The 21,375-nt window shown below is 40.1% G+C and overlaps 2 protein-coding genes across 3 annotated transcripts; one reads left to right on the forward strand and one right to left on the reverse strand.

The window, feature by feature from the left end:
• Positions 1-925: 925 nt before the first annotated feature.
• On the forward strand, positions 926-14,790 carry TSG101 (tumor susceptibility 101; the record flags this gene model as incomplete). Its single annotated transcript, XM_008941296.1, has 9 exons — positions 926-1,035; positions 2,888-2,953; positions 3,527-3,690; positions 5,080-5,206; positions 7,723-7,789; positions 9,459-9,550; positions 11,802-12,004; positions 13,251-13,490; positions 14,459-14,790. Coding segments are annotated over 9 exons (1,159 nt in total), but the record flags the coding sequence as incomplete, so codon positions are not given.
• A 1,292-nt stretch (positions 14,791-16,082) lies between these two features.
• Positions 16,083-21,210, reverse strand: LOC103773912 (L-lactate dehydrogenase A chain). Of its 2 annotated transcripts, XM_008941294.1 has the most exons (7): positions 21,081-21,210; positions 20,144-20,261; positions 19,229-19,402; positions 18,592-18,765; positions 17,634-17,751; positions 17,085-17,208; positions 16,083-16,903 (listed from the first exon to the last, which is right to left on the reverse strand). In XM_008941294.1, the coding sequence occupies exons 1-7, from the start codon at positions 21,201-21,203 to the stop codon at positions 16,739-16,741; spliced, it is 996 nt and encodes a 331-aa protein (XP_008939542.1). In that variant the 5' UTR covers positions 21,204-21,210; the 3' UTR covers positions 16,083-16,738. The 2 variants fall into 2 exon arrangements, with proteins under 2 accessions (XP_008939542.1, XP_008939543.1); XM_008941295.1 differs by lacking the exon at positions 19,229-19,402 and having other exon boundaries at positions 21,081-21,207.
• Between the last annotated feature and the right edge of the window lie 165 nt (positions 21,211-21,375).

The following is a 21,375-nucleotide window of genomic DNA, read 5'->3' on the forward strand; positions in this document are numbered from 1 at the left end:
GTCTGATTGAAGGTGTGCAGATGTTGTTAACATCTGGGTGCTTTGAGTGTCCCAGTTCCCATTGTGCTGAGAGCTTTGTTTTCCTACCCTGGTTGAACAAAAGGACTGACAGGATGCTGCTCTCTGCTTACATTCCTTAAGACACCAGAGGATTATAATTTTTTTTTAATATTTTATTACAATTAAAACATTTCAAGGGCCTACATTGTTAGCTTTTCTTTTTAATGGGAGTTATCAGGGGAATGGCCACAGGGTGAAAGAGCTGCACCACGTGGTGATCCAGCTCCCTGGGGCACAGGAGCTTCTCCTTTGTCATCTGGGTTGTAGTTCCAAGACCATTAGATTCTGTAGTTGTGCATCTGTGGCTTACAGACCTGTGCTGTTGGGTTACTCCCTGCTCCTGCAAAAAAAAAGGAATGAAACCAGTACTATTAGTGATAATATCATGCCTTGAAATGTCTGCTTTCTGGTAGATAAAATTCATTAAAGTACTGATCAATGATTGGTCAATGCCTTTGAAAAGGGCTGTGAAAGATCCCTGTGAGGTTCAGATCCTAGACAGCTGTGCCTCAGGAATGTTCAAAACATCACTGTGTATGTTTGGAGATGCTTTTACTTTTTTTAAAGATCCACATGTATCTCTCAGGTATTGTCGGTTGTGACAGAACATGCATTTTCATGCAGTAGTTCTCCCCAAATCACTTGATGTATAGACCTTACATAAGACTAAAAGCATCTTAACTGAACACTGCCTATGTATGTTGCCTAACTTTTAACAAGGTTTTAAGTAGTATGGAGAAATAAATTCTTATTCCAAAATAAGAGTGGAGAGGAATGTCCATTTATCAATGTAAACTCTCATAAATGCAGTCTGTTGGGTAAAATAAAATGAAGTTAAATTATACTGAAAATTTAGTCTCTGAAGTAATTCTTTCTCTCTTGTTTTCCAGTACAAGTATAGAGACCTAACTGTGCAGGAGACCACCAGTGTTATCACTCAGTACAAGGACCTCAAACCTGTCATGGATTCATATGGTTAGTCTGTGCATGAGAACATTGTTGTTATTGAGTTGTTGATGGGTTAGGTATATTTGGTAGGTTTTTTGGGGTAAAAGGAGGTTAGAACTAGAAAACGGTTTGAGTTGCTCTTTGTGATCTTTGACATCCTGCTTCCTTGGAAACACAGACAGTTATTTTCTCAAATAACCTTTCTATATTTCTGACTGTAATGTGCCAGGAAATGTTGGATTTTTCACAGCTTAGCTTTTGGGTGATCACTCAGTGGTGCTGTATCAGTCAGTATGACCTGAGGTTGCTGGTATCTTACAAATTCACCTTTGCTGTCCTAAGAAGCTCTTCTTAGAGTTCTGTTTAGAACAGAATCAATTAGCAAATACTTCATTAAAAGTAATCATGGCAGTCCCTAAGAGTGTGAAGAAAACATAGTTGGGTACATAGGAAATAGGTGTGAGGGGGTTTGTAACACAAATTCACAATGGCAGTCACTGCCTGTTGGGTGTTTTAAAGGCTCTGAGCAAACTCAAGAGCACTACATGAAGATAGTGTCTAGGGTCAGCTCCAGAGGCTGGGGGCTTGGTTTCACAGGATACAGTGAGCCAGCCTAGCTGCTGAGCTCTCTCCTTCTGATCACACTTTATGAACTGCCACCAGTGGGACTGATTCCTCTGTGAGCTAATCTATGTTACTCATACAGCATCAGAAGTTTTGTAGCCTTCTGCTTTCTACATTCTAACCCTGAATTGTGAAGTATTAAGAAGGAACATGGACAGGTAAGAGAGAAATGAGTTTGAATGCTAATAGCTGGAAGCCAGCAGCTGTCACAGAAATGAAAATTCAGGCAGTGACTGGAGAATCAAAACCAGTCATGAAAGGGCTGGGGTGGGAATAGCATCCACACGTGTGGGCAACGACAGTGATTGGAATCTGGGATCACCTTGAGCTGTGGCAAGAAGCTCATTGGTGTTACCTACATCTTTCTAGGCTGCCTGGGAAAGGCTGAGCACAGAACACTTGCAGATGATAATGGATAACAAGAAAAAGGTTACCTTGCTGCTGAGTAGTTTTCAAGTTCATATTAATAACGAAACATACACCCCCCTCTAAGTCCTGATGTGTTCTACCTGTCTTTGTAGAAAACCCAGAGAATTTACACAATAAGCATTTGATGACTAGAAGCTTTCAGCTGAAATTAGGAAAATAAAAGCTTTATTACCACAAGTTGATCTGTTCAGTGAAGAATAATTGATAGGATTGAAAGTATGGGAAAACTAAATACTTCAACTCAGTAACATGAGGCTGGGGTCCCTGTGCAGTTTGTGAACTAAGAAAGACTAAGCAGTGAGTGAAGAGCTACATATTTCTTCCTCTTCAGTGTTTGGTTAAACTGCTTTTACTGGTTAGGTAATAAATGCCTGTGGCTTACTGGCTTTCAGTGTTCTTGCTGGTCTGTTGGTTTGCAGAAAGCATAAGGAATTATTTGTAATCTTAAAATGACAGCTGTTTTTATTTCAAAGTTAAGTTTGAGTTCCAATGGTCTTTGCAGCAATCTGTATAATTTGCAGTTTGTGTGGTTGCAACATGTTTTACTTGGTCTTTGAATGAGGAAACAGTTATATTTGCAATAAAGGTAGGTTGACAACAATTAGTCATTCCTTTATCACAAATATGCTATTCATAAGAAGTTACCTGACTGTAGACAATCATTTGCTAGTCCATAAACATGCAAGAGCAGGACCTTTCAAGCTGAGTTTGTAGATGTGTAACTTCTGAAAACTTATCCTAATAAATAGATGGGGCATAACCTGAACAGAGATTAATGTAACAGTTTTTGTTTTTTTTTTTTAAAATCCTGTATGTTCCCTTTCAGTTTTTAATGATGGTTCATCTAGGGAGTTGATGAGCCTCACTGGAACCATTCCTGTGCCTTACAGAGGTATGCATTTATTATTGTTACTATCATAACCATTGTTTTCACAAAATACATGAAAAACTGTTGAGACTTGTCCTGGTTCAACTTCACTACTGAAGTGATTGCTATTTTCTTGAAATCCTTTGCTTGTCCAAAGTATAACGTTTTAAAGAAATTGTTCCCTATTTTAGCTGTGGAATAAAATTTTAATGTTGATCATTGCTTCTTCAGTCTTGAGCAGCTCTGAAACATCTTTTTTGTTCAGTACTGCATGTTTTTCAGGCTTTTCAATGAGGGTTGCAAACCATTTATTGCTGCAGCTAACAATAATCCAGGGTCTAGTAATGTTGCATTGTAGAATAAAAATAATGTATTAGTGTTAAATTATAATTGTAAATAAAAGTTAAATTGTCCTGAGAAATGTAGAGTCTGTGGCTATATTGTGAGCTCTTTAGTGAGCATTATTAGTAGATTTTGGCTTCAGTTTCTGACTGTGCAGTTGAATTTACTGGGTTTGGGAGTTTTTTATAAATATGGATGCAAGAGGACAGTTGAAGAGATGGAATAACTTCTAATCTTTCAAAATTTCTATTCTAGGTAACACATACAATATCCCAATTTGCTTGTGGCTGCTGGACACATACCCCTTCAACCCCCCAATTTGTTTTGTGAAACCCACCAGCTCCATGACAATAAAAACTGGGAGGCATGTTGATGCAAATGGAAAGATCTACCTCCCTTACCTGCATGAGTGGAAATATGTAAGTATAGGGAACTTCAAATTCTCAGATTGCTTGCTTCTGAATTCCTTTAGGTAGTTGTATCTTTTTTTATCAAAAGCCAGAATTCCCTTTATTTGAGGTCTTAAACTGTTTTTTGTTGGTTGGTTGTTTGTTTTAATTAAAGCTTCTCTTTATTATTTGTAATGTCTTTAAGTTCAGGATTTTGCTTTCTGTTGCCTGGTGAACTGGATCCTTAGTTATTGTTTCTTTGATTAAACAGTGCAGGATAGATATTCTTCCCTGGCAGGACAGTGATATAAAGATCTGTGAGATAAGAATATTTACAGAAGGGAAATGAAAAATTCTGTTAAAGCATCTCTGTGCTGAAATTAATCTCTGTGACTAAAATGGACTCGTATGAGCACTAGGGCTTCTTTTATAGACATTGCTGGAGCTTCGAGTCTATGGATGGTGTTTTACCAACAAATAAAGGCATTGAGCAGGCCTCATGGAGCTTGTGACCACAACATGGAATTGTAAAGAAGATAAACTGTGCTGACAGGGTCTGAAGAATGGCATAAGGTGCTTAGTTCTGTAAAAAGTGACTACCAGGAGTAAATTGATGAAGCACGGGTGGGCCTGCAGCACTTGCATGGCAAACAGTGGAAAATAACTGCCTAGACCAGAGTGCAGGTCTTGCCCAAGCAGGGGGATCATCTACAATACAGGTGATATAGAAGGAATTTGGTTTGAGGACTTCGTAAAAATAAATAGATGGATTATAGACCTAAGAAAATCTGGAAATCACCTATTTAATCTGGGGCTGCATCCATGATGCTTGTCCTTATTTTGGTGCAGTGAAGTCATGCCTGTATTAAGTGTAGCTATAAGCCTAGATAAGCTAGATTTAAAGGAGGTTTGTGCCACTCCTTAGTGGGTTAGAGTATTATTTCTATTGAGCCATGCTGAACCTCAGCAAAAGCTATATGCTCTGTGAAACTGAAATGTCCCAAAACTTAGTGATCTGTACTTATTTCATGTTGGAAAGTTAAGGTTTTTTAAAAAAAATTATAATCTGTTATTAACAAAATCTTCTTCAGTCATTTATTACCCTGCAGCTGATAGAGAACCATGTATTACTCAGTTCATTCTGAGTGTCAGTGCTACTGCAGCTGTGTTTTGTGGTACCATTTTGAATACCAGCTGGCTGGATCTGATGTCTGTTATGGAATCCAGGAATGAAGTTCTATGTACATATATATGTGTGTGTGTATATACACAAATAGATGTATTCAGTTTTTTGGAAAATAAAACCCCACAAATAAAAGGTGGGTTTTGAGAGCTGCTGGATTGGTATCATTTTGTTGTTACAATCAGTTCAGCTGGCTGTTGGTGAAATTAACAGTTTGTGCTTTGCTTCCCTCACAGCCCCAGTCAGACTTGCTGGAGCTGATCCAGGTCATGATTGTTGTTTTTGGTGAGGAACCCCCAGTCTTTTCTCGGCCCACTGCTTCATCAAGCTACCCACCATACCAGGCAACAGGCCCACCAACTAGTAAGTGGTCATGGCTACTCATGTCTACAAATGCTCCTGTTAATGTTCCAAAGCAATTGTTGCTCTGTATAGTTTGCCAACCTATGATGTATTCTGCTCTAGAACAACTTTCTTTATTGCTGGCTCATGAATTCACCTGTGCTCTACTCAACCTTTTCAAACTATGTCAGAAGAATGTGTGTGAGTTTTTTGGGTTTTGGAAGGAAGGGAAGAGTCCAGTTTGTATTTGAAAAAACCCAGACCAAAACACACACACCAAGCACCTCAAAACAACCAGCAAACTGTCAACATTCAGAGATATCCTGGAAAAGAGATTGTTCAGATAACTGTCTTTGTATCTTTGGGTTTTTGTGGGTTTTTTTCCATTTAGATAATACAAGTCCATCTCTTAAGCTCCATGACTGATTTCATAAGCAAAAGCATACTGCTTCTGTTTCCTATGCCCACCCCTCTGTTTGAATAGTTGCTGGCTGAGTATAGAAAAAAAGCCTGCCTTGTGATTTTTCATTCTTCTCTGTTGATTGGGTACTCTGGTACTTATTGCAAAAGTTCTCAAGACTTTTAAAATCTTCCATTTATTTAAACTTCTGGAGGCATTTTTAAGACTGGGAAAGAGAAAATCCTAGAAATTCTTCCAAGAGCAGATTGCATTGGGTGGAAAATAACCCCACTAGAATAGACCTACTCAAGCTGAAGATGGGGGCAGGAGGGGAGGGGGAGAAGATCAGCAGCAGATTGTTTGATGGTATTATAACAGTTCCATATTGATCAATGGTAGAGTAGCTGTGTTTGGGGTTATCTATTTTTTCTGTATTTCTAAGGTGTTTTCTGTGGAAATCTGGCTTTTATCAGATCTTGGTGTGACATCTGGAAAGCTGAAGTACTGTTCAGTACAATTTCCAGCAGAAACCAGTTTTAACAAGGTCTTGCATTCTTAACTATAAGAAAAAGGGGCAGCAAACATAAGTAGGACCATTAGGGATAGCTGGTTAAAGGCAAGTGTTGGGAACTTCCCAGCCTGTCCAGCTCTAGCCTGGCTGTAAGAGCACGAGATGATTCTGCTGTTGTTTTCCCAGGACAGTGGGTGTCAGTACAGGTACAGGTTTAGCAGAGACTGTGACCTGTCCTGTGCTTTAAGGGAGGACTGTCAACTGAGACACTGATTATTGATTGTTCTTGTACTCACTCAGTCTACTTTTAGCATAGCTGAAGTAATTTTAGTGGAAATGTTTTAGGGGTTTCACATTATTAATAGCTATTCAGTTTTACTAGTATAATCAGGTTTTCCTTATTTTACAGACATTTGAGTTTGGATTTTTTTAAGTTCTAGAGACTGTTTAAAAAAAATTAAGGGCTTTTTGGAAAATTGCATCATTTAAAAGCATTCAGGGATGAAAGTAACTTGACTCTTTCAAAAAAAACCCCAAAACTATTTGATGTGCTATTCCTAAAATTAATAGAAATGTGGAATTAATACATTTAAAACCTTTTTTTTAATAAAAGAATTGTCAGATTTCCAAGAAGAATCTTAAAATTGTTGAGACTTAAAGCCTTAGACATTTATAAGTGCTGATAAAAATGTTTTAGTCTAACTTCTAAATAGCAGGATTTACTGGAGAAGAACATGGCTGGATTGTTAAACAGCTGATCATCTGTTGTGAAGTCTAGCTACTCCAAAGGGACTTAAATTGTACCATTGTTCTTTAGTGAGCAGAGAACAATGGCTACATTGGAAGGGTTATTTCTCAGCTTTTATGTAAAAAATGGAGGCAGCTCTTTGGGTGTGTCATCTTTAATAACATGTAATTTATTTCCCTAGCTGCAGACACTTTTCCTTATATATCCACATTTTACTTAGTGGAACTATTCATTGTGCATTTTTAGATCTATATCTGTTGTTATCCATGCAGTGGCTAGTTTAATGATTTAAAAAAAAAAAATGTGGTGTAAGGTGTTCTAGCTCTAAGGAATGTGTAATTGATTTCAATTGCAATTCTCATGCTCTCCCTCCAAACAAAATACTCTTGAAAATATTTTAACTACTGTGGATAGGTAGAGGTAGAATCTTCAGAGCTGCAAAATCTGCCTGAATTTTGTGAAAAAGTGCTTGGATACAGAGAGGAAATTCTAACTGGTGAGGACACGGAGGGAAGGAAGGTCTGCTGTAGTTGAGGCCTCTGGGTTTTTGGGGAACCAGCTGCCTTGGTCAGCTGACACAGAGGTAGCTCACAACAAACACTTGTGTGTAGCCTTCCTGCCAGGCTGCACAGAGCAGCGTGGGAGGTGGCTGGGAGTGTTGTGAGAAGTGGTGGTGGTAGAGCATGCAGGGGACATGGTTTTGGGGAGCTTTGCCCATAGAATGACTTCTCTTGTTGTCTTTGTGTTATACTTGTGGAATGCGTTCATTGTTCAGTAATATTTCTAAAAGCACCTTACTGCAGCTTAATATATATGTGCTCTTAATATATATTGCCCTTCTGAAAAGTAAAAATATGCAAAATCATTATTTTGTTTAGCTTCCTACGTGCCGGGCATTCCCAGTGGAATTTCTCCCTACCCACCAGGAAGCACTCCAAACCCCAGGTGAGAACCCCTTCACACCAGCACCATCTGCATGATGGAGTCTCACTGAATGGTGTCTAGGCTTAGTCACATTTTCTCATGGTATATTTGATGGTTGTTTAATTATTCTGTTAGCAGGCTTTTTTTTAAAAGTGAGGGCTGAATTCTTGTCCACAGCCAGAAGCAAGTTTGAGAAAGGTTTAGTTTTCTTAGTGTTGCCCACCCCAAATACAATATACTTGGGTAATAATATAGTTTGAAAATCATTACCTGACTCTCATGTGTTGTCTTGCTGCACTCATATATCAGATTCATTTTTATCTATACAGAATATAGAATGTGCCCCTACAAGCTGTTTTTTTTTTTTCAGTGTTGTTAGTATCATTTGGGGTAATTAGCAACTCAGAACATTTGCTGGACTAATACAAACCTTGACTCCAGGATAAATGTAGGCTTAATTCAGAGAATTTGAAGGACACAAAATTATTTTAAAAGCTTTTTATTAATATAAAACAAGACTTTTAAAGTATATTATATAGTAGTTTGGAATGAAGCTTTTGCCAGAAGACTTTCAGTTCTCTCTTAGCAAATAGTAAGATGCTGATGCCTGACTCCTAGTGGGTACCTACATTTTTTCACAAAATAGTTACTTTTATTATTAATATTCTTCTGTCCTGATTTTGTGTTAGGAGTGTATGAGGAGCTGCTGTAGTATGGAAGATTTTGATTTTAATACAAAACCAAGCCTGTAAGCATTAGGAAGGTGGGGTGTTATGTTTTAAGAAGTGAAAATGGGGATTTTGATAAGTTCTTCTGACAAGATTTTTCTGCCTAAATATGTTTATTTAACCTGTTTTTACTGTTTGTACAAAAATGAATAATGGAAGAACTATTTTTAAAATAATATGACGTGTGAATGAGCAGAAAGGTTTAAAGAACTGAAATTTGCAGTTACCTGGAGAAACACAGAATATACTTATATTTTACATGTTTTCTTGGGCCATTTTGTTTACTTACAATCATGGTTAATACTCAACTCTCTGCAGATGTTTGCCAGTCTTGTAGTGAGTAATTAAGTCCTTGTTTCAGTTGATAGTGGACATGTTTTAGAAAGGTATTGTAGACTGTAACATTCTGTGTCACCTCACAACTGTCTCAGTGAACAAACAGATACTTCTGCTTTCCTCTATCCTTCAGAGCAGGGCCAAGAGTTCCTGGAGGAGTTTCATCTTACAAACAGATTTTGCACAACATTTTTTGTTTTACATAAAGCCTTTCATCAGGCATCTTGTTAACTATCCTTGTATTAAAAAGTATTAAATTGAAGTTGCTCTGTGTGAGTTTGTAGCTAGAATAATTTCTTTTGGATGCTCTTGGGGTTTGATATAGCAAGGTAGAAATCACATGGCAACATTAAGAGACTGAAGAGTATTTGGAATGATCCAAACACTTCACCAGGCCATAACTAGATAGGGTTTCAGATAAAATGGTATCTTCTTAGATCATACCAGAAATTTAAGTTGTGAAAGGTGTTAAAGTGAACAGGAAAAGAGAAAAGATGTAACTTGGCCTGCAATTTAAATGTTTTATTATGTAAATAAATGCTTAACATGGTGACATAAAGCTAATATACATGGATAATATTTTACAAAGTTACAGAACATGAGCATTTCTTTCTTTGTCAAAGCAGCTACCCAAACTATCCTTATCCGGGTGGTGTTCCATTCCCAGCAACCACCAGTGTTCAGTACTACCCTTCTCAGCCTCCTGTCACTACTGTGGGTGAGTAGATTGGAATGGATTTCTCTGAAGTGAAGCTTCCCTCTGTGACTGATACATAAAGAAAGCAAACGGTATTGTTCTTCATCTGACCTTCCAAAGTATTGGTCTTCAACTTAAAAAGTTATTCAGAGGAAGAATAAAATACCTTTTATGTCCTTTGCCTTACCTTTTATTCAGTCAGGGGCCTGTTAAATTCCTGGGTTTGTGCAGTGCATTGTGTGTGCTCTGGGGATATTCTGAAGAACACTGCATGTAACTGCCCTAAGGATTTTTCCTCACCCTTTAACTGTAGGTAACTCAATTGTCTGCATTGCTGTGGTCATGTTTTATAAAAATGCTTTTATCCTCATTTGATCAGCTACTGGACTCACTTTATATCCTCTTTATTTATACTTTCTTTACTCCTGAAGTTGTAGCTATCTGAAGCAGAAGTTTCCAATGCAGTGGCTTCATTGTTGCCGAGTTTCTTCTCCAGTGTCTTCACTGCACTTCTTAGTGGTTCCTGCTTGTTACTTTCTTCTTTCTTCCCTTCAGCAGCAATATCTACAGTATTAACATGTATCTTTTCCCAGTGTGCTGCTCTGTGGCCGTTTTTTGCCAAAATACACTAGCATAGTTTCTCCTCTGCCCCTCACTTTCAGTGTGTGTGTAACAGGTTGGGAACCAGTGGTAAAGGTCACCTAGTTAAGTGGGCAGGTGGTGCAGGAACTTTTAACAGGATGATGGCCCTTTTGGCAGCAGGTATATGGTTAGGACCTGGACTCTTTTGTGACCTTCTTCAAAGTACCAATCATTTGTAGTCTCCTGCACCATCATTTAGAAGTGGATCAGTAGGTTCTTCTTTTAATGTGTGAACTCCCCATTATTTGTACATTCTCTTCCCTCCAGAGCTGTGAATAGTTTAAAAATTTTTCATTCACACACATGGGGATGAAGCAAGTTCACAGTTTGGCAAGGGAAGAGAAAAATTCTTTCAACCTTCTGAATTAGAAGTCTTCTCTGAAAGTTGCTAGTGGTTATCTCCTCCCTGACATGACATGTGTCTACCATGGACATTGCAGGATAGCTGCTGTCCTGCCTCAGTAGCTCAGTGTTCAGTGCAGTGCCAGATTTTGTAGTGGCAGTTTGACATCAGGCTGGTCTATTTGATGCAGCTAGGTAAAAGTCATACACCTGTTCTACAGGGCTTATCTCTTGTGCCAAATAAAATGCAAATGTGTCTCCTTAATCATCCACCATATTTACAGTAGTGTTTGGGGTTTTTTTACAGTATTTTTTTTTTCTTTCAACTGAAATTGTTTATTTCCTCTACAGACTGTTTAGCTGTGGTTTATTGTGAGTGTATTTTGAGGCGTATCAGGTGCTAGAACTTCAGATTTTTTGTGAGGGGGTTGGTGGTGTGTTTCCTAGAGTGAGCTTAGTTTGAATTGAATGAAAATACTCAAGAGTAGCTTAAATTTTTTATAATAGCTGGTTTTTCAAAGAGTCCTTCGGGCTTTTTCTTTCTGTTCAATCACTTGCCATTGATTACTTTTGTAATGCAGTCAGTAGTTGATGATTCTGTAAGGTCACTTCTGAAACCAGACTCCCCCTGGTAAAGGTTAAGGGTTTCAGTGCCCTGTGGATGTAGTTGCTGTGTGCCATAAAATCTTCCTCAAGCTGGGCTAATTATGGCAGTGACAGGAAATGCTAAAGGTTCATGCTCTTTAAGGAGATACATAAAATCTAACTGAGCTGTATTTAAGTGATCCTTTATATGTTCAAAGACTTCTTCCCTATATCTCAGCATTTCTGTGTGAACTCCCATTGTGTTAGATGTATTGTGATTTTATTTTTTTTCCTCTATCCCACTTTAATGTTAAAGTGAGCCTTATATAAAATCTGCCAGGATATAGTGGAAAAAAAAAACAGGTTCTGACTTTGCTGGAGGATAATTCATTATGCAAACAGTAACTGAAATCATGCTGATGCTAGAAACCAGACCTTTTTGTGTTGATTTAGAACATGTATAATTACAATTGTCTGCCTTAAAAAGGAAGTCCTAAACAGTGAATAAATTCTTTGTCCCAGATGGTTTAAACACCCTGTGGTCTCTTCACTGCTTCTGAAAGTTAGTGTGGGAAACATTTTATTTTACAGTCTCATCTTGGTGAAGTGCACACAGCAAGTTAGCCACTTTGTTTTCAAGCTGCCTTTCTGTTGAAGCCAGTGAAGGACAGAGTTAATGGTGGTTGTGAATTTCCTCGTGCAGGCCCCAGCAGGGATGGAACCATCAGTGAGGACACCATTCGAGCCTCCCTCATCTCGGCAGTCAGCGACAAGCTGCGGTGGAGGATGAAGGAGGAGATGGACCGTGCCCAGGCGGAGCTCAACGCCTTGAAACGCACAGAAGAGGACCTGAAGAAGGGACACCAGAAACTGGAAGAGATGGTAACTCGCCTGGATCAAGAAGTGGTAAGATGAGACAAAACACTGCTCTGTGTATGAGTGTTCGTGGTAGTGAACAGAAGCATGCACTTAATTATTAAGGATGATAGAAATATCAAAGCTGCCAGTGTATTGCTTTTTAAATATATATTCTCTTTCTCAATTGGGGTGCATTTATTTAGGCTGAAGCAAGTCAGAAATAGCAGTGACTGTAAGATGGCTCTCCCTGCATGTATCTCACAAATGCCATTGTCCAGTAGTAGAGGAACAGCATTGTTTTTCCTCATCCTCCCTGTGAAAGATGTCAGTGGTGTGAGATTATTTCACAATCGAGTCTCAGTTTCTGGATAATCATGTGTAACAGCAGCACTGGAGAACATTTCAGTGTCTTAGTGCAGAGACACTGATTTTAGTCACAGCCTCCTTGTATAACCTGCAGACCTTTCCCTTCCCAGACACTCTTTGTCTCCTACTCAGAAATCCCAGACAAGGCCACTTTAAATGTAGTGCATAATTCTAGTCTTTCCTGCCTTGGAAAGAAAGGGCATGATAGAACTGCAGATGTTTGATGCAAAGGCAAGAAGGATGGCACAGCATATCAGAGAGCTTCCTATAAAACATGACTAGGTAAGCTGGGACTTCAGTCTGGAGAAAAAAAAATGGTGAGAGTGGGATGTGATAATGGTCTGTATGACTTTGAGTGATATGGGGAGATACACACTGGTGTACAGTCTCTTCTACTGTGCTAGCTGTGGGACATCAAAATTATCAGGAGGCAAATTCAGAAGTAGCAAAAGGAAGTACACCTCATGTAGATGCAGTTAAATTATAGTTACCATTAGTGGGGAAAGCCAGCTTTTTGTTTCTTGTCCATACCATTAAGCATTTGTTTGATCCATGCTCAGCAAATTTGTACAGGAACTTAGTTCAAAAGACACATTTCCAAAGAAAATTGAAATTTTGCTTTGCTTTTGTTATTTTTAGCTAATGGTTGATTTTTCCTGATGTGGCACCTTCAAAATACTGTTAGCATCCCTCCTCTACAGTTAGGAACTGGTAATGGATTGACATTATCTAAAACAACCTTTACTTTTTAAAATTAAAGAATCCAAACCATATAGATTTGATACCATTTTCTTTTGTAAAAATCATGACAGAGATGAGTAGAAAAGTAAAGAATGAACTGGCATGTCTAAAAATCTTTTAACAGTTGCATCACAAGAGGACATTAACCTCCTGAGAGCTAAGAAATAAGCATCTTAATTGTTTTTAGGCTGAAGTTGACAAGAACATTGAACTTCTCAAGAAGAAGGATGAGGAGCTCAGTTCTGCCCTAGAGAAAATGGAAAGTCAATCAGAAAATAATGACATAGATGAAGTTATTATTCCTACAGCACCACTTTACAAGCAGATCCTGAACTTGTATGCAGAGGAAAATGCAATTGAAGACACTATCTTCTATCTTGGGGAAGCACTGAGACGTGGAGTGATAGATCTAGATGTGTTTTTAAAGGTAGGTTTCTTGGGATGTTTTTAAGATGTGCATTTGGACTGTTTAAAGCATTTATTAATATTAGTGACTTCCTCACTGAAGGGGATCTTTCAAGTACATGAATAGTTATACTTTGAAACGGATGCTGCAAAAAAGGAATTTCCAAATTAAGATGAAAGACCAATTTTAAAAGTGTTACAGATAAGTCATTGATCATTAGACAGGTGCCACAGTGTTAAGACAAGCTTTCCTTTGGGCTTGCATCCTAGTGCTGGAGGAACTGGAGTGTGGTTAGAGCATTCGGACAGCTCTTCACCTGCAGTCTGTGGGTGCCTTTGCTGAGGCAGCCAGAGCAGCCAGTGGGCTGTTAGAATCATAGAAAAGAAAAAAAAGACAGCTAGTTTTGTGTCTCTAGCAGAGACCTTCTTAGACAATTTGTTCCCTTTCTTTGCTGTCCTGAATGATGGAAGTTTTCATAATGTCTGCTCTAATAACCTTCCTTTATTTTGAACTTTGTGTGGTGATGGCACATGAGATAAAACCACATCTGTTGCTATTTTGAAAAGATTAAAACTACTTTTTAACATTAAATGAAACTACACAAAATGTGTATGTCACAGTAATTAATGTTGCCATTGGATCTAGAAAGACTGGAGTGTAGAAGTGTTAATGTATTGCAGTACCTTACTGCATCAGTCTAACTTCACCTTGCAGTGAAGTTTTTCTCTTTGATGAGAACATGGGCAGACTTAATAATTAAAAATTGCAAAAAAAAAATACTATGTAGTTGATTGCACTTGGTAGCCATCTGCAAGTCATTTTGAGCCAAGAAAATGCTATTTAGTAGAGTAATGCATTTTGTGTCTCCAGAAAACTAACATCCTGTTTGGGTCATTGAACGTGTCATGCTTGGAAACAAATTTATGTTGCAATATAATGAAGATGATCTCAAAGCTTTCCCAGTAACTGGCTGTCCTTTCCCTCTGCAGCATGTACGTCTTCTGTCTCGCAAGCAGTTCCAGCTGAGGGCCTTGATGCAGAAGGCAAGGAAGACTGCAGGGCTCAGTGACCTCTACTGAATCCTCAGACTTGACCTGGGAAGTTAGATTTCCTTATGAAGCAGTCGTTCTCTTGATATTTCTTTTAATCAGTAGGTGCCCAGAATAAGTTATTACATCATTCAAGTGTAAGATATTTTGAATCAATAATATATTTTCTTTTTGGTAAAGACTAGCTTTTATTAATGCACTTTCTATCTCCTGTAATCTTTGTGCTGGTGGACTTACGCTGAATAAAACTTGTTGCATATTTTCTTCCTCTACAGAGCTGTGTATGCTGTGCTTCCTTTACAAACAGGCCTGGCTTACACACTGTCAGCCCAGCCACACTTGGGTGCACAGCCTGGCAGCCAGAAAAGCTGCATACCAGGATGTCCCCTGGCTGTTAGCTGGCACAGAGCTCCTAGTGACAAGCCTGGAGGTTAAACACCACTGTCTGCAGAGGAGGGCATGTTGTACAGACCATCTCCTGGCTTGGAGTGCTGCAGGGAGTTGTGGTGTTGCCCGTAGGACCTTTCAGCAGCCCACTGCTGTCCTCCCCCATTTGCCTTTGTAGGCTGCCTCAGCAAAGCAAGCTGAAAAACCAAGTTTCTTGGTCTCAGTGTGGTAAGCAGCATGCCTCAAAGCTGAGCATTTGTTGTAAGGCTTCTCTTGTCATCATTGGATCTGAAGGGGCTGGAGCTCCTACAAAAAGCTGGCTGAGAATTCATAGTAAAAATCTTAAACCCTATGGGTCTTTGGAAAGCTTAGGAAATAGCTTCTTACATCTTCCTGTCACCTGCATACAGCATGACTACTCATAGCCACTGTTGCTCTGTGCTCTTTCCAGGTGCTCTTTTGACCATGTGGATGCATGGGAAAGCAGTGCAGTAGCTACAGCTTGACCTTTGTTACTGAGGTTGCTTCATGAGTTTATTCTGAAATACTTTATTCTGAGAAGTATCACCAGCTGCAGTCCTTATTAAAAATCTGCCCTGGACTCTTAAGCAGGTGAAGTTTCCATTCTTAAACTACATGCTGTGTCCTAATGTTAGAAAAAGCTATGGATAAGGCCTTTCCCTCTTCATTGCCAGGAGTTCTATTGTTTTAAAACAGTAACAAGAGAGGGTGATTAACTCTTTCTTACCCAAGCTGCTATGGGCTTTGAGGAGGAACTTGGGTTATTGACTCCCTGTATGTCTGCTGTTCCCAAGATGCTTTTTTTGTGCTTGGCAGCAAGTTGACTTTATGGATGTCAAGTACTTGATGGGGAGAGATGTCTTCCTAGATCCATTTCTCTGCATACAGCTAAGGAAGACATTTCCTTTGTAGCACTGCTCCCCTCCCCTCATGTGTCACTGGAGCCTCTTTCCTTGCATCAAAATCAGGTTTAAGTTCTGAGACTGTTACAAAGTTCGTAACTATCCCAACCCCCAGCAGAGTAGCTGCACACTACACGATTACAGCAGTGAGGTTTGAGGTAGTGTGACTGAAGAAACAGACTTGTTTGACTTGGGTGCAAGTGGAGCTGCATTTCAGAGCCAAGGCCCTCTGAAGAAAGACAAGGAGACAGAAATAACAGTTTGTGGTTTATTTGGTGTTGGAGCTGGTACTACAGATGGACAGTCACTGTCTTGTTGCATACAGAAACCTTAACGTTTTTTATACATGCTCAGGAGACAAACTTACACCTAGGCTGATAAAATACACAAAAATAACATTCTCTAAAAAAAAGGTATACACAATAATTCCAAAGCAGTGTTAGGAAAATACATTTGGACCTACTGACAGTGAAATATCTATGCTATTCAGCTGGCAGAGAAGGTTGGTCAATTTGCTTGACAATCCTTTAACTGCAAGAAAATAGTCTTTGGTTTCACCTTGTGTATTAATTAGTTACTTATTGTTCTGAACCAACATGAGACAAGATGAGGAAAAGGCAAAGGAGTTTTCTAGGCAGTGGTGCTTTGAGTGCTGGATTTCTGTCATACTGCTTCACTGTACAAGACTGACTGGGTGATCTAGCTCTGGCTAAGAACATGGGTGTCTGAACAGGGAAAATGCCAGAATAGTCTCCTAATGCTATCTTCAGGAAACTCATTTGTTCAGATTTGAGCTTTTTGTGTGTTCTACTTGTTACATACTTTGAAAGATCTGACCTACTTGGAAAGTGCAACGTAAGACAAACCACTAAACCCGTTAAACTGCAAAGAGTGAACTGCTGGGGCAGATTTAAAACTGTAGTTCCTTCTGGATTCCCCAGAGGGTATCTGCACTCTTCCTTAATTTGTCCTCTTCCTCAGGTTTTAGGATCATCTTCACTACATCAGTGATGCCACTACTGCCCAGTACACAAGGAACACTTAGGAAGACATCATCTTTTATACCATGCAAGCCCTGGAAAGTAAGGATATACAGTTAGACTAGAATTCATGTGTGACTATGTACTTTATAGAACACCTATCAGGAAAATTCAACTAAATTTAGTTTAAATTAAAGTAGATTATCACTGTCCTTCAGAAATCCCACAGTGTTTAATTCTCAGTATGAGAAAAGCTAGCAAGAAGGGGCTGCTCACCTTAACAACTGTAGAGATCGGATGCACTCTTCTCAGATTCTTCATAATAGTTTCAGCTAGATCTGCCACAGAAAGGCCAATAGCCCATGACGTGTACCCCTTCAGCTTGATGACCTCATAGGCACTGCAGAGAGAAAGTTACTCATTAAAAAACAAGTGCTATCAACTGGAATATTTCAAGTTTTTAAGGGCTTTTGGAGGTGCCTTAATCTGGAGACATCAGAAGCTTGACCAAATTAACAGGACTGAACTCAGCAGCAATGCATCCCATGTGCATTTTACACTACTCCCTGCAGTTACACTGGAAACCTGGGAAGATGAAGTACTTCCCTAATTTATCACTAACCACAAAATATTAACTCTGCTAAATCGACTTTGCTCCTTAAAACATTTCACATTCTATTAGGTCTGCAGCTTTATTTGTTTTGAGCTACTACGGTATTTGTGATACCAGGTACAGATGCTGCTGTTCTGAGGTACTGCAGCTCTTCATCATTTGTTCTTGTGACAGGGGGGAAAAAAAAAAATAAAGAAAAAATCAGTATTTACCTGTCCACCACCTGCTTATGGACCTCCTTCCAGTGTTCCTTGTCTGCATCAGTGCCCAGGTCTGGATGAAGTGCCTTCAGGGAGACGCCAGCAACATTCACTCCGCTCCAGACAGGCACTGGGAGTTGCACATCCATTAGTTACCTCACAAGAAAACTTCAGTTTTGTCTAACACAAGTTAGCATTTAATGCAAGATCTAGTTGGACTCATCTGCAACACACGTCACTATGATTTAGATGTGGCTTTTAATGTAGTCTGACCTATGAGACTAATCTAAGCTGCAGGCTGAGAACCTAAGAGCATATGAACATCTGCCTTTTTACAAAAGGCTTGAATATGGCTTTATTAAAGCAAGACACCTAGGCAACATGAATTAAAATGACAGTAACTCTGTGTATCACAGAGGTTTCTCAAAATAAGGAATGACTCCAAATGAGTCCTCCCAAGTGTCAGGAAGCAGACAGTACTTGCTCTGGGGCTGCTAGAGCAAGTACAGGTTAAGTAAGGAGAGAGTTGCTGCTCTTTCTTCTGTCCTCTAGACTTGCTTCTCCACTTCAGTTCCTATATATAGTTCTTGAAGTGATCAACAGATGCCAGTAAAGACAACTGAGTGACTACCAGTAGGTCTAGTGCAGATCTTTGGGAGTCCCTGGTAGAGACCTTTACCCTCTCACTTCTCCAGCTTGTTTGGAGAGTTATGGGAACAACGTAGCCTAGAAATTTTTTGCCTCCTCAGGTTACAGTAATGACCTTTTGAAAGCAGAGTAACTCAGGTCAAATATAGATCATCTAGGGTTACTCAGTGCAGCAGAAGACTTCAAGCAAGACTTCCACTCTTAAGGTGCTGCAGTGCAAAGGTTTTAGAGCCACGTTTTGCTATACCTTTTGGAGACATTTCCTGCAAACAAAAGTATCAGAAAAAGTTCTGTGTAGCAGCCAGCCAGATTCCCCCCTTACCACTGGAGTCTCCATGCTCTCCAATAATCCAGCCGTGGCAGCTGAGAGGATGGATGCCCAGCCTTTCTCCCATGAGGTGGCGGAAACGAGCAGAGTCCAGATTGCAGCCGCTGCCAATAACGCGGTGTTTAGGGAAGCCACTGATCTTCCAGGCCACGTAGGTCAAAATATCCACTGTGAGTAGAACAGGGAGGATAACAAAAGCCACTCGTGAGCCATTTGCTAACTAGGATGGTATCTTCTGTTGATCTCTAAGGATTTTATCTGCACGCCCAGTTACCCGGAGTAGAGCATAACATAATGCCCGTGGCCAGGCCCTGCAGTGGGCCAACATAACTGTTCTAAAGGCAGAACTGAGAGGCTATTTATGGTTCACATGCAATTATCAGTGCCCTCTGCTCTGTCCTAAGGATCACTCAAAAGGCACCTGAAGACCCAAGCTTGAGGCAACATGGTTTACTTCTCAGGACCAGCTTGCCAAGCATGGAGAGTGAAGATGACACTTCCTGCTATGTGGTTATGGGACACAAGTATTTTCTAAAAGCCCATGCTTGATCATGGTCTTCTACTGCTGTCGCCTTACTGAAGGAAACACTGTTCCCTAAGCCAAATCCTCTTAAGGCAACACGAGACAAACCTGGATTTGAGACAATAAGCAGCTTGCAGTCGGGACTGTATTTAACAACGTTGGGAATGATGAATTTGAAGATGTTGACGTTGCGCTGGACCAGGTTGAGGCGGCTCTCTCCTTCCCGCTGACGGGCCCCAGCCGTGACAATGACCAGCTTGGAGTGTGCAGTCACGCTGTAATCTGCAGGCAAAAGGCTGTGTCAGGCATGACCTCCTACACATCGCTCAGAACAGGAGTTCTCAGTTCCTTTGAGTAGGGATAGCTAAAATTCTCAAGTTGGAGGGTGAGGAAATTCTGGTAATTGTTACCCTAGAATCTGCTTTTATAAAAAGTTGAGTTTTCTTTTAAGGCTGTGGTTTGTTACCAACAGGGGCAACCTTAAGGGCATCTCAAAACCTTTAACATGCAGAACATGAGCAGTGGGATTCCCTACTTCTCAAGTGGAGGTGGGTATGGGGTAGCTGATGAGATGGCATCCAGTGCAAGTGCTATGTAGAAGAGGGAGAAGGCTCTGCCCTTGTCAACTGCTACCCGTGGACACTGGAGCTGCACGTGGACAAAGGTATGACACGGTAGTATTTGCCCTAGTCAGGCTGCAACTGAATTTAAAGCTGTCAGACATTCATCACCAAGAAGTAAGCAGTGATGCATTCAGGGGCTAACTGGCTGTGGAAATTCTCAAAGGTGCAGAAATTCATCTCTTTATGCTGGATGGTGAGCTTTGGAAGAAGATTCCTAGTTGGACTGGCCTTAAGGTGTATGAAATAATGTCAACCAAGCAATAAGAACAGAAGAATTCAGTGAGCTCCCCTCCCAACAATTAGGATGACAGGTCAAGTGCTAGTCTTGACTGGCCAGTTTGAGATCTGAAATGGCTATCTCCATTTGGAAATAACGGGCACGTCAGAGCCAACTACTTGCCTTTGCCAGAGACAATCTTTGGTGTTCTGAGGAAGAGGCTGCCATGCTGGAGATCTAGCATCTCTCCTCTGAGCTTGTCCTCCACAACATCAACGAGAGCAAGTTCATCAGCTAAGTCCTACAAGAGACCAAGGTTAAATAGTAAGTTTATTGCCTCTTTGAGCCAAGTACCTGATTTGTAAACTGTGAAGTTACAATTATTTTAAAAGCAGTGGTCTATTTAAGTAATTGTGCTCATCTGTCTCCCTTTACTTGTTCCCAGAGTGCTTAAATTACTCTCCTGGGACATCAGCTTTGTTGAGTGAGTTCCATACTTTTCGCATCCACATTCTGTGTGGAATAGCTGCACGACTCATCAGCACAATGGTGAAGAGTAATAGCTGTTCATAACCAGCCCATTTTACAGTTAGGAATAGCAAGCCTGGTGTTAACCACAGAGCGTTCGCTATAATGACGCAATGCTGGGGGCAAGTCATCCAGAGTGTCTGGGACTACTTTTCCCAGCCCACACTGTCACAGTGCCTGGGACTACTTTTCCCAGCCCACACTGCAAAGAATTATTCCATTCCACACCCTCCTTCAGATGAAGGAAGGAACTTCTCAGTTCTCAATCATTTTGTATGTGTAGAGGACTCCTGCTTAGAACAGAGCCTGGAAGTCATTCAAAGGAAAATTCAGCTTGTAAGATAGAACAGTACATAGAGCAGGTTCTCTCTGATATGGGGTAAACCTGGCTTGCAAGAACTACAGCTGCTTGTTCTCTGTCAATAGCTTAAAGATTGCTGCTTCTCTTCAGGCACTAACAAAGGAATGCACAACCAAAATTTTATCCTGTATGCTAGCCCAGCTAGTCTAACAAGGGAGATTACTTTTTGCCTCTCTTTTTAGGCCTCAGGTAGTCACAACTGTGCCTCTTCTTCCCAACCTTGACACTTACCTTCATCAGAATGCTGATAGCACAGGCCATTCCGACTGCACCCACACCAACCACGCTGATCTTATTGTGGGCATGACTGTCCTGCTTGTGGACACTGTGGATGAGCTGATCCTTGAGAGACATGGTGCACTGCTGCAGGGAAAGAACAGATTAATTCTCCAGGCTTTGGAGCTTTTACTGACACCAGAACACTTGTATCAAGCATGACAGACTCTTTTTCTGGGATGGGATGATAACAAAATGGATATAAATCACATGCCTAAACCATCTGGCTGTACTGCCTGCGTGAAGCAAA

The sequence above is a fragment of the Merops nubicus genome, unplaced genomic scaffold (assembly GCF_000691845.1).
Source record: "Merops nubicus isolate BGI_N331 unplaced genomic scaffold, ASM69184v1 scaffold13945, whole genome shotgun sequence".
NCBI lineage: Eukaryota > Metazoa > Chordata > Aves > Coraciiformes > Meropidae > Merops > Merops nubicus.

Coding starts and splice junctions, on each gene's coding strand:
- LOC103773912 (XM_008941294.1), bottom strand. CDS start 21,203: ATGTCTCTCAAGGATCAGCTCATCCACAGTGTCCACAAGCAGGACAGT. Junction 18,766..19,228: donor GCTTATTGTCTCAAATCCAG/GTTTGTCTCGTG, acceptor TTCTACTCACAG/TGGATATTTTGACCTACGTG. Junction 17,209..17,633: donor CATAAGCAGGTGGTGGACAG/GTAAATACTGAT, acceptor TTCTCTCTGCAG/TGCCTATGAGGTCATCAAGC.